This window comes from Amphiprion ocellaris, chromosome 19, assembly GCF_022539595.1.
Source record: "Amphiprion ocellaris isolate individual 3 ecotype Okinawa chromosome 19, ASM2253959v1, whole genome shotgun sequence".
NCBI classification, from domain to species: domain Eukaryota; kingdom Metazoa; phylum Chordata; class Actinopteri; family Pomacentridae; genus Amphiprion; species Amphiprion ocellaris.
The window spans coordinates 20213704-20226523 of NC_072784.1; the positions used below are offsets into that span (position 1 = coordinate 20213704).

At 39.5% G+C, this 12820-nt stretch overlaps 1 protein-coding gene across 2 annotated transcripts; it reads left to right on the forward strand.

Annotated features, from left to right (window-relative positions):
* Positions 1-1291: 1291 nt before the first annotated feature.
* mgrn1b (mahogunin, ring finger 1b) lies at positions 1292-9962 on the forward strand. 2 transcript variants are annotated; one of them, XM_023290545.3, is made up of 17 exons: positions 1292-1652; positions 2504-2622; positions 2764-2852; positions 2960-3106; positions 3782-3899; positions 4038-4104; positions 4241-4284; positions 4371-4418; positions 4948-5016; positions 5101-5260; positions 5409-5518; positions 5626-5840; positions 6711-6822; positions 7196-7241; positions 7333-7437; positions 7829-7874; positions 8139-9962. In XM_023290545.3, exons 1-16 carry the CDS (start codon positions 1565-1567, stop codon positions 7867-7869), a joined length of 1578 nt encoding a protein of 525 aa, XP_023146313.1. In that variant the 5' UTR covers positions 1292-1564; the 3' UTR covers positions 7870-7874; positions 8139-9962. The 2 variants fall into 2 exon arrangements, with proteins under 2 accessions (XP_023146313.1, XP_023146312.1); XM_023290544.3 differs by lacking the exon at positions 7829-7874 and having other exon boundaries at positions 1293-1652.
* The last annotated feature ends 2858 nt before the right edge of the window (positions 9963-12820 follow it).

Here is a 12820-nt window from a genome sequence, read left to right on the forward strand (position 1 = left end):
AATTAATCGAGTTGTTCTGACACCTGGGATATGGCTTTTATTTGGAGAAAAAAAATAAGTATTCAGTCCCAAGAACACCATACCCACAGTTCAACATGGTGGTGGGGGTTAAATGCTGGTAGGTGTTTTCCAGTAGATGGGCCAGAGGCAACCATGTCAGAGTAAAGGGTACCATGAGGAAGGTAAGACTGTAAAGAAGAAGGTCAGGCAGCCTCAAACTAGGCTGGTGCGCAAAGCTTGACCTCCCACAGCACTAGACCATCCAATAAGACAAGGACGGGAAACATACAACTAAAGTGGAGAAGAAATGATTAACAGCAAACAATATCAACATTTTGGAGCATTCTGTTTACCAGTACATATCCCACATACCATCAAGAATACGTCATCAACCATTCTGCATCCCAGCATGGTCTAGTATCTGAGACTACACCTGTACAAGCATCTCTTCACTGCTACCTGTTTTTTTTTGTTTGTTTTGTTTTGTTTTTGTATGTAAAGTGGTGCATACACAGGGGAACATTTCAGAATTTCTCTGCCCTTTCTCTACCTTTAGGCCTCTTAGATCCTCCGACAAACTGCTTTTAACTGTTCCAGTACTGAGGCTGGCAGTGAAGAGAGATAATCCTTCCAAAGCTTTGGGATAGCCTTCATCTTTCAATTAAATAGTACTTCTCCACTGCAGTTTTCAAGAAGACATACATATTTTGAATGGCTTTTGGTTGCTTTTAATTTTCTTCTTCTTCTTCTTCTTCTTCTTCTTCTTCTTCTTCTTCTTCTTCTTCTTCTTCTTCTTATTATTATTATTATTATTATTATTATTATTATTATTATTATTATTATTATTATTATTATTATTATTATTTTAGTTATTATTATTTCAAATTGCTGTCCTTATAGTTTTCATTCTTAGTATTTTACTGCTACTTTTGTTTTAGATTTTGAATCTACAAGTTTTTGTATCTTTTTTCCTTTGTAGTTTATTAAAATTAAATCTTGCAAGTCATTATGTTTTAGTTTTTGCCTGTTTGTGTAAAACTGGTCAATTTGGGTTCTTTAAAAGCATGCGACAGAAAAAATAAATAAAAATAATAATAACTTGATTTGATTCGTTTAATTCATACATGAGCGCTTTTGGTTTCGCTCCACTGTCATTTTCAGTGGAGTGATGCGGCAGCCGCCCCTGCGTTGACCCTTTCCCCACCTGCCTCCCTGACCTGACCTCATTAGCTCCGCTCTCCTTGCGGGCGGCTCCTGTTCACACAGCGAACACCCTGACTCTGTGGAGACGTTCGCAGACAGCCAATCAGGCCGCCTCCCTGCTCCGTTAGCACGTCTTTGGCAAAACAACAGCTCGCCTCGATCCGCTTCCTGCTTCGCAGCTCAGCCACCGATAAACCGAGCGTCTGAAATGTCAAACTAACCGAAGCGCTTCTTTCTGGTTGGTGTTGCATTTGTTTTGGCGTTTAGTCTCGGCTGAAGGCAGCGGTGGTAGTCCGACGTGCTGACGCGCAGTTAGCTGCTTTGCTAGCTGTAGCTAACATCGGCGATCCAGCAGAGAAAGATGGGGTCCATTCTGAGTCGCAGAATCGCTGGTGTTGAGGACATCGATATCCAGGCCAACTCGGCCTATCGATTTCCACCGAAGTCTGGTAAGTGATCGGCATTGTACCTCGTCTTAAACTCTGATAATCATGGCTCCTCTAAGCCGGAACACTCCCTGGCTAGTGGGCATTTAGTGTCATTTCTGTCAATAATCACCAGCTTCGTAGTAAGACAATGATTGTAAACATATATGATCGTATATAAATTTTACAGTTTACTGCTTAGTAAACACACATTACTTTGAAAATATAGTCTGTTTCCTATAGTCTTGTTATGTGTCGAAATTGCTTCAACTGTAGATTGTCAGATTAAAGCAGTCAGGCTAATTATTTATTACAGTACTATGATGAATATCATTGCCACGAACGACCAGAGTTTTATCCATATCAAAGCGACTCTGCGAGAAGTGAAAAATTGAAGACGTTGACCTGACCCCAGTGTCAACAAATAATTGTCATTGTTCAAAATCAGAAACTTTAAAAACACATTTTCCTGCCTTGTGCACCATCTCAAATGTATTTGGAATAAGTTAATCTGATCATTTTAGCACATTTTGCTTTGTTATCAAGATATTTTCAGACAGTCAGGACACAGTATGGAGATCGATAGGTCAGCGTATAACCACAAAAAACATCAGACATTTTATTTTCAATTAATAAACTATTTAATGTTCACATTTTGTCTCTGCTGAATTGTACACTGACATTAGATACAGCAACAATAATAATATCATTACAATTCTGATGTTGTTTTGGGGGTTACAGTTTTGTTAAGGCTCCTGTCTCTGAAATGACTACGTTACTTACAAGCACAAACCCACCTTTTTTTGCTTGAAACAATGTCACTGTGTGTTCTTGCTCACAGTGTCCTCATTCCTCTTTTCTTCTCTTATCCTCAGGGAATTATTTTGCGAGCCACTTCTTCATGGGTGGAGAGAAATTCGACACACCGCATCCAGAGGGATACCTTTTCGGGGAAAACATGGACCTGAATTTTCTTGGAAACAGGCCAGTGCAGGTAGAAACTGATGTTTCTGTAACCCAGAATTCAATACTGTGTATTTTTTCATGATACATTTGTACAATTCTCGGCAGTAATAGGATTTATCAAACAGCATCAAAACCATTCTGCTGATTCTTACTGCTGTTGTTTCTCCAGTTTCCCTATGTGACACCTGCACCCCATGAGCCTGTGAAAACCCTCCGGAGTCTGGTTAATATTAGAAAGGACTCTTTGCGTTTGGTCAGGTAAAGATAGCATGACACTGTAACACTACAAATCACAGTGAATGCAATTAACAGGGAAAGAGCGTTCACTGTGCCAACCTAATGTTCTTCAAACCTCTTGATTGTAGGTATAAAGATGATTCTGACACCCCAGTGGAGGAAGGTGGTAAACCAAAGGTCCAGTATGGTGTGGAGTTCACCTTTGATGCTGATGCTCGCGTGGCCATCACCCTCTACTGCCAGGCATTTGAGGAGTTCTCCAATGGGATGGCTGTGTAAGAACTTCATCTCTTGATATCTTTTGTGCAACCAAGCTTTACCTGTTCGTAGCACAAAAACAGAAATAATCAGAATATTATCTGTCCTTTTAATTAGTTACATTGGAACATCCTGTCCTGTCATGTCCTGTCAGAATGAAACAAACATAGATCGCATCCATCTGTCTATGTTCAGATTTTCACCAGTTTCACAGATACGACTACAAAGCTGCTTGATTTTATTGTGCCAGACATATTTAAACCGTCTTCTATGGGTGGAGAGATTCAAGCCTCAGAGCACAAAGTCTAGAATAGATACGATGGGTCCTTAGCAACCACCAGTCACCATGGATACTGCAGATAAGACTTAGACGAAGATGAAAGTAATAGTCTGTGCTGAAGTTGCCGTCTCATGATGAAGCTAAGAAGATGATATCCAAAATCAAAAAGATCAGATATTGCAACTCTTCTACTCAGTTTTCTTTATTTTCATTTTGTTCGGCAATGAATTTATTAATTAATCAGAAGGTGACAGCTCCCATTAGGTTTTCCACACTGATGCCTAAATGTCAGCATTTTGCCTTTGCTTTCTCATTAAAACTGGGAAATAACAGCTCCCCCCAGCTGCCCTTTTTGTTTTTTTCCTTTTCTTCTTTAAACTGGGACTCTTGCTATCTGTCTTGATACGTACAGGTACAGCCCAAGGGACCCATCAATGGCCTCTGAAACTGTGCACTACAAGCGGGGTGTGAGCCAACAGTTCTCCATGCCATCCTTCAAAATAGATTTCAGTGAGTGGAAAGAGGAAGATGTGAGTATCTGCAGTCGTTGCTACTCAGTACATCAACACAACCTTTGACTTATTACACACGTGTATATGTTCTGTAGTAGTTATACGTCCTGCAGTGTGTAATTGAATGATTAAATATGTGCATCTTCTTCCTTAAAGCTGAACTTTGACCTCGACCGAGGAGTGTTTCCGATGGTAATCCAGGCTGTTGTTGATGAAGGGGATGGTAGGTAGCCAGAACAATCATGACCGCATGTCTTTTAAATTTGAGTGGCACTTGGACTGACAATGCTAGCAATTAAATTGTAAGCTTAAATAGACACTGGATCAACATTTGTAGTAATTTTTTTTTCTTCCCCAAGATTGTCTTGGACATGCTCATGTACTTTTGGCCGCCTTCGAAAGAGTATGTATACGTCTGAATAAAAGTAAATAACTGCAGTCTGTGAAACATTTTCAAATAAGCTAAAACGTGTTTCTTTTTACTTCCAGCATGTCGACGGCAGTTTCTCCGTCAAGCCTCTGAAGCAGAAACAAATTGTAGGTTCATAATGTTCTTCTTCCAGTATGAACTTTATTATTATATAGCAATTTATTGAGGCTGGGGGTATTGTGTATTGTAGCACATTTTGTGTTTTATGGTCTGACTTGTTCATTTTTTGCACATGAAATATTTTTAGATCCCCAGCTGCATTCTGTTTTGACCCTCATACTGCAGATTTTAGAGAACTTGTGCCTTGAAAGTCTGTTGAGACCCTTGGGAGTCTACAGTAAATCTAACATCTCGAGCAGACTTGGTTGTAAAAATAAGTTACATGGAGCTCAACATAGACAGATTTTTATGTTTTTATATAAAACTACAAGGATTTTATGAAGTACTTGTTCAGTAACTTTCAGTAGTGAAATATTTTTGTGTTTCACTGCTATCATTCTTCTAGAAATGTTCAATAATCCAGAAGAAAAAACAAGACAGTTAGGAGAATTGACTACACATTTTGCTTTCCCTGCCTCTTGATTTCTCTTGTACATGGAAATAGTTTTTCTGAAAAACATGTCTATATCTTTTTAGGTGGATCGTGTGAGCTACCTCTTGCAGGAGATCTATGGGATTGAGAACAAAAACAACCAAGAAACAAAGGTTTCAGTGGAAATATTACCTCCCACATGAAAAGGTCAGCTTGATTTGTGTGACTTTCATTTCTTAGTGTTTTTTTTTTCCTAGCCATCCGATGATGAGAACAGTGACAACAGCAACGAGTGTGTTGTTTGTCTGTCGGACCTGCGAGACACGCTCATCTTACCCTGCAGACATCTGTGTCTCTGCAACTCCTGTGCCGATACTCTGCGTTACCAGGCCAACAACTGTCCGATCTGCAGGCTGCGTAAGAAGCATAGCAGTATTTTAATTATAGTTGTAATCATTTTTCTTTAAGCAGGTGTAATAATACTATTTAAAAAGTTCATACAGTCAAAATACCCTTAATACACAATCAGTGTACATTTAATTTTATCTGGGTTTCCTCTAACCAGCCTTCAGAGCCTTGCTGCAGATCAGAGCTGTGAGGAAAAAGCCTGGAGCTCTTTCTCCTGTGTCCTTCAGTCCTGTTCTGGCTCAGACTATGGACCATGATGAACACTCAGTAAGTTTCATGCACAAGAAATGGGGTTGCTTAATTCATTGTTTTATCTTAATTTTGATTTGAAGGTCTGCGGTAAATACATCGTCTCTGTCTGTTACCTTCCTCAGAGCACAGATTCAGTTCCTCCCGGCTTTGAACCCATCTCGCTGTTAGAGGCTCTGAATGGTCTGCGGTCGGCGTCTCCTGCTATCCCATCTGCTCCCCTCTATGATGAGATCAACTTCTCAGGGGGACTCGGAGGTGAAAACAGACAGCTGAGCTCTCCAGAGCATTTAAGTGATGGGAGTCTGCAGAAAGGCAAAGTCAGCAAGTCACCAGACAGGTAATGTAAACCATTAACCTATAAGTAGTCTAGTTAGGACAGGAAGTTTGATAACATGTCTAAAACAAGAAAAGCACTCAGAGAGCACAGTACTCCACCAAGGGTGTTCATTCCCTATATGGCATTGTCAGAAATGCAGCGTTTGTTTATTAGTTATTTATGATCAGAAATCACTGCAGCATAGAATGTGGCCATTTAATATAGATGTACCCACACACAAAATGACCTTGGGCTGAGCACAGGTGTGTTTTATGCATGTGTACGTTATGTACAGATATCGACTCGCGTGACATAAATACGTAGCAGATGGCGGGAATTGATGGGACTCAGAAACAACCCCACAATTTAATCAATTGTTCCTACTATGATTTCTGACGGATAAGTCCTCAGTGGTGGATTAGTAGTAGGATCGCAATCATGTGATCATTAGCAGGCAGCTGACGTAGTGTTCACTTGTTTTCATAGTTACAGTGATGCTGTGCCACCATCTCGCAATGATACAGAAATCTTTAACAAATCTGTGGATCCAGACTATAAGCCGCATCACTGCCAAAATCTAATCACTTGGACCTTGTGTCATTTCTGACCTTCCCTGAAAATTTCAGCCAAATCCATTAGTCTGTTTTTGACTAATGTTGCACACAGACAGACAGACAGACAGACAAACAGACAGACAAACCAACGCTTATCATCATATAACCCCACCGCATTCCTTGGCAAAGTAATAATCTCAAGCATAGTTTTCAGCAGGGCTTGATCAATAATCTGTTTTACACCTTTCATTGGTCCATGTAGCTATGAGTAACTGAATGATCTATTTTACTTGTATTGTGATGCATTTCCTAATCTTCGTGCTTTCACTCTCTCCAGCACCCTGAGATCTCCATCCTCGCCCATCCAGGAGGAGGATGAAGAGAAGCTGTCAGAGATGTCAGACGCTCAACCACACACGCTTCTGTCCAGCAGCCCCGCCCCCACAGACGTAAGCAGCCTCCTCTCTACTCTGTTAAAATTGACTGTACACTAATGCCAAAATCCCTATTACTTAAATGTAAACAAAGTGTCTATTATATTTATGGATATCTACATTGTTGTCTTGTACATTTTTTCTTATGTTTGAGATATAAAAAAAAAACCACACACTATAATAATGAGTTAAAAATGGAACAACCGAAACCCCACAACCAACAGTTGAAAGAACTTTCTGAGGGGTTCCTCAGGAACTATTTTGAGCACAAAAGACACAATGACAAACCTGAAAAGGTTCTTCAAGGTTGTTCACCTTCTAAGAGTTTACCTGATGCCTAAACTCTGACTCTGCTGCAGACACAAACTTCCCCTCCTTTTTCTTCCAGGCCACAGCAGCTGAAGACGTGGCAGAATCCCTGTCTCCAGATGATGGTAAGTTTTCTCATTTGGCGCTCGGAGAACAGACAGTCAGTATTGTGTTTGAGCGACACTGATGACTTTGTTGCTCTCGTGGGTGATGCAGAGGACAGGATGCATTCTGGAGGAGACATTCTGCAGGACTGCAGCAGTGAACACAGCAGCTTGACCAAAACAGAGAGCGACCCGCCGGGAGACCTGTCACTGCCAGGTGAGAAATCTTCTGTCAAGGACAAAGTACAAATATTATCATCTTAATGCTAAAACAGGAAATGAACAAAGTGTGCAATGTGTATGTAATCTGTTTATGCATTAAACCTTGTATGGACCTGTACTTTCTGATGACAGCTTAGGGAAAGCCTCACCTCCTAAAATCAGCACCACTGTCAGCCTCTCAGTTACTTTTGACTCTTTACTAAATGTTAAATCTTCATTCTGGTGCTTTTTAGCTCAGTGTCTTTCTTCTTCAATCCCAGACTTTAAGGCTGTAATTCCCTGTGCTTTGCCTCTAACCTGTATGCTGTTGTGCTTCTCTGTGTTTCCTAACACTCCTCTTCTGTTCCCTGCCATCCTGTCTCTTTGTATCACTTCACTTTGGGCAGCTCTAGGTCCTGATTCCTGCTCTATTGGTATGGAGGAATAACTGTGGTATGTAGGCTTTCCTGTCTGCTCCGCTTCTCTATGTATGACCTCTCACTTAATTTGCTTCTCTGTGAATACATTCACTGCTGTCTAGAAACACAGATCCAGCAGATATTGAGCAGTGGATTTGCCATTATAAGCAAGTTTTAAATAGCTGTCAGCCCAAACTTATCAAAAATAAACAGAGATTCTTGTGCACATCGCTGCTTTAACTGAAAGTCTGACAAGAAGCTTCATGTTGACTCGTTGCTGTTGATTCTCCCACACCAGGGTCTTCAGAGTCAACAGAAAGCCTGAAAAGTCAGAGCACAAACTGCTCCAGCCAGCCTCTCCTGTGTCCCACGAGCAGTCTTCATATGGAAGATGAACACCTCAACCCCTGACTCTGATCCAGGTTTTCCCTCCCATCGTTGCTTCACAAAGATCATCCAGTTCCTTCATTCCGTTCTCCGCCCCGGCCCAGTCTTCTGCTTGTGTGATCAGAGCTGGTAAAGGCCCTGAAAGGAAGGAACGAGGGAGGACTCTGTTTATTTCATCAGTGTCTCTCGACATTATAAAAGAAATTTGACTGCTGCAAAGATGTTTTTGGTACCTTACTCTATGACTGATGTTTGAAAAAAGATGATACTGTTTCCCCAGCTTTGAAAAGACATAATTAACTCTCACATGGTGTTCAGTTGTGTGTCTTGGCCAGCGTTGTGGTCTAGTAATGTAGATTCCAGAGATATTTCACTACCAGCTATGGTGTTGCTTTGAAGCACACTTACTTTAAATTAACGCTGTATCAATTTCTTGACACTAAATTCAGAGGAGTTTATAAATACAGTTTGTGTTTAGATATCGTATTCATCAGTGAAACACATGAATGACTTGAGAACTTGTTTTTCCCTGTCAGATTGATTTGGTTTGAGCATTATTTTTGAAAACATTTGACTTATCTGTATCTGTTTCCATTTGAGATGATTTTGCACTCCGGCAAAATCCTTTATAATCCATTCCTTATAACAAAAGTATGCGATGAGATTAGTTATCTGCTGTCTTAAATGTCAAAACATCTGTTTTATTATTTCAAACGATGTGATATCTATGTATGATAACTACTAGAATCCCGTGTAGTTACTTCCAAAGTTGTACACTTGCAGACTACATAGAAAAAAAATCCTGATACCGAACTAGACTCATTTAACATGCACATTATTTAAGATTGATAATCAATAAGAGCTACAGATTTACATCCTAACAGCTGAACTCAAAGATAGCTAAAGCCTGCAACAAGCATAGATGCTCCAGCTACATGTATGCTGACTTAGTATGGCACAGCAAGTGTGCTTGTCGTAGATGTGGCAGATCTCTGTACAGTCTTTTGTGGCAATGCCAGTGTCGGCTTTATGTGATGTAGCAGCAAAAAAAAAAGGGGTCACATGTTTGTGTGGCTGCAACACCTTTACTTACCTTGGTCTTGTATGTGTAGCATCATGCATATAGCTCTATGTGCCTTGAATTAATATGGCTGCCTGCTTGTTGCAATGGACATTAGTGTTCTTACCAGTGCTACAGTATACAACAATATACAGACCATTGACAGGACTTTTGATGCAGATGTACAGAGCCTTTTTTTCTATCACAAACTTCATGATACTGGGAAAAAATAATGTATCCTGTTATTGTTATTGAGCAATATTCAGTTGAACTGTTCATTTATTATGTTATGACCATGTATGGATTATGCATTTATTATTATTATTTAGGTTCAAGTGGTTTGTCGTAATGTACGTTATTGGAAGGAACACATCCAATGCAATAGGTGCAGACTTTGCATTTTTAAATAATTGGGCTTGCATTTGCATGTGAATTTGTAGAGGTTTAAACCTGTCACTGCTTTTGAGTAATGTGGTTATTTTTGTCTTTATCCCCTCCTCTTCTGTGCCATTTCAACTTGACACTGTGCCTTCCTGTTCTGACCACTATTGACCTGGTATCCAGGATAACTCCACAGTAGGTGGTTTCTGGCTCTCTGTAAAATCAATACCTGTCTCTCCTCGTGTGTATAGCAGCATGTGTATAACAATAAAGATCAAAGATTCAGTACTACAACTACCGATTTTCTGAGAGGTCACAATATTTCTTTTTTTGTCCAAAAATCCTACATTGTTGCAAATGTACTGCGAATCCATATACGGAAAAATTGCTAAAACAGACCAAAGCCTGGGGTTTTTGACCATGATTGAAGATTAATATGACTTCTTAAAATATTGTGAAGCTAATATGATTGATCATCTCTGAAAAGCCAGAGTTTAGGTCGGGGCAATGTTCCCTGTAATTTTTCATGAGTGTGAGCAAACACACAAACTCCCTGAGCGTCCCTTGGACCACTGTGAGCAACATCAGACGTGTGCACTGTGGTCACACCAGCATCACATCCATTCAAGTTACATGGTTCATTAAAAGAATCAAATTACAGCATTTACATTTCTGTTAAAACACTTTGTCAACAGGAGCCAGTTGAAGGCTGCAGTGATTTTAGTGACACTACAATGTATAAGAGTGAAGTTATTGAATATTTGTCTCTCTTTATTGTTGCAGCGTTTTTGCAAATTGCAGACGGACCCTGTTCACTCCATAGACACCAATGTTATTCCTGTAGCTTGAAAGACAGCTACTTTTGATAAAACTGGGCTTGTAGCACATTGTCTGCCTTGCAACAATGGGAAAGAGGCATCGTTTATGTTTTTACAACCTATATCTAATGAGTTGTTGATGCTGGAAGTCTGAATCTGTGAATATCTTTCCAACTTTACTGAACTTGGGGCCACTACCACCTAAGGAGTGATATATTTAATTTTGAAAAAAGCATTTAGCCATACTTAAAGCTTTAAGTACTTTATTAACACGGAACTAAAAGTTCTGTATTGTTTTATTATCACAGGTTCTGTCTGAAAAGAGGTGGCATCATTTTAAACAGTGAAATCAAACTAACAAAATGTAACGTCCAACCAGTGAGCAATACTGGATTCTGCAAAAACATAAACAACTTTTTTTAAAATCTAAATCTTATCTTAACACAGTTAATGTATTAACTTATTTTTGTGTGTATGCATGTATTTATTGATTTATTTAGTACTGTTAACAAATCAGAGTTCTGAGTGAATTTTTCTTAAGATAGGCAAAGGCCATTTATTGATTACATATAGGCTATTAAAATGTTTATTAAAAACTAAAAAGCATTTTTAAAAAAACCACTGAGGCATTTATTGAGTCACTAAAATACTGTAGAGTACAGACCACATCAGCATGATTATAAGCATCCTCTGGTAAATTAACAACCAGATACTGATGTCTCTCACCATATGGACTTCAGGAGATGACTGGGGGATGATAAACTGTGACCTACTGGTTGGGTTCTCTCTGTTCTCATGTTTCTTACATGTTTGTCCCCTGACAGCCGGGTCCTAATGTTTTTTGAGCAACACACCATACTATGACGTTTTTACAATGATGGTTCTACTATGAAGCCAGTTTGACATGTTCAGGTGTTCTTTGTGTGAAAACTCAGAGATTTCAGGGATCAGAAGGTGGTTTTCAACTTTCTTTGTTAACTTTCTGCTTCAACTTTAAACTAAATTTCCTTCACTAACCCAGCCCTCTGGACTTCCAGGAAGCTGTGTTCCTATTGGCTGTCCAGGTGGCTGTGTTCCTATTGGCTGTCCAGGTGGCTGCTTGGTGTTATCAGGAACACCTGAGCAGCTTAGTGTCTTCCTGCTTTATCTGGCTGCAGACAAACATTTCCTCTGGTTCTTTTCATCTGTTCATGAACCGGGTTTGGCTCTGTTGCTTTCGTCTGTTCTTTAGGCGTTGGCTTGCAGCTTCCAGCAGTAAAATCATCTTTAATGTGTTTCTTGGTGTGTTTTAGGGCTTTGTACTGGATAGTTGTCTTGGTAAATGTGGTTCTTTAGCCACAGTTAGCACATGGTGCTAATGTGTGCAGTGATTAGTGGATTTGCTGCAGCTGAGTTGTGTCTTTATCTTGGCTGTAGTGAGTCTTTAGAGGTTTTTGCTCAGACACATTCTGTATTCTTGTTTGAGAACCAAGGTTGGTTGTCCAGAAGGTAAGAGTTCCTGTCCTGATTCTCTGTTCTCAGAGGTTCTCTGGTAGGCTGCAGGAGACTTTAGCGTTTGGGTTGTGCTAGTTGGTTTTTGTATGGTTTCATTTGGACGACTATCTTGAGGCTCCTCCATGTGGTTTAGTGAGGTTTTCTGGAACAGTTCTACAAAGCAACCTGCAGCAGAAGAGACTTTGAGAGTTTTTAGGAAGTTCTGGAGACCAGACTTTAGAGCAGCAGAAACATTTGTCAGCAGTTTGAGCAGGAGAAGTTGAGCTTCAGAGTAGAAATGAGATGGAAACCTTCTTGACCCGTGTGGTGAGGTCCTGTACCAAGAGTTTGAGCAGGTTGTGAAGAGTCTGTAGTTCTTTGGTCTGAAAGCACAAGAAGAGTCGACTCATTAAAGGAGAAAACAGGAGATAATGTTGGTTCTTCTGTCGCTCTGCAGTTTCCTTAGACTGAATATCAAGTTTATATATTAAATGATTTCCCATGTGAGCCCAAGAAGACTTCAATAAACTCCCTCCATCCCCTGGACACAACATATTTTATTACCATGTTAAATGTTTTTTTTTTTTAATTAATGTTTTTGAGTTTTAATCATAGTTTTAGCATAGTTTTTTCTCTTTGCTTGTTTAGTTTTGTCATCTGTGTAAAAGGTGCTAAACAAATAAAGTTGAATTGATAAACTGAATAATTGACTAACTCATGATTGTGACAACAGAAGTATTTTCATTGTGATTTAAGGGTTTATTTCATTTTTAAGGTTGGGGTTAAAATCTTGACAGGAAAAGAAGATTAAAGAAATAAACTACATAACAAAAAGCAATTAAATAAAAGGAAAAAAATTAA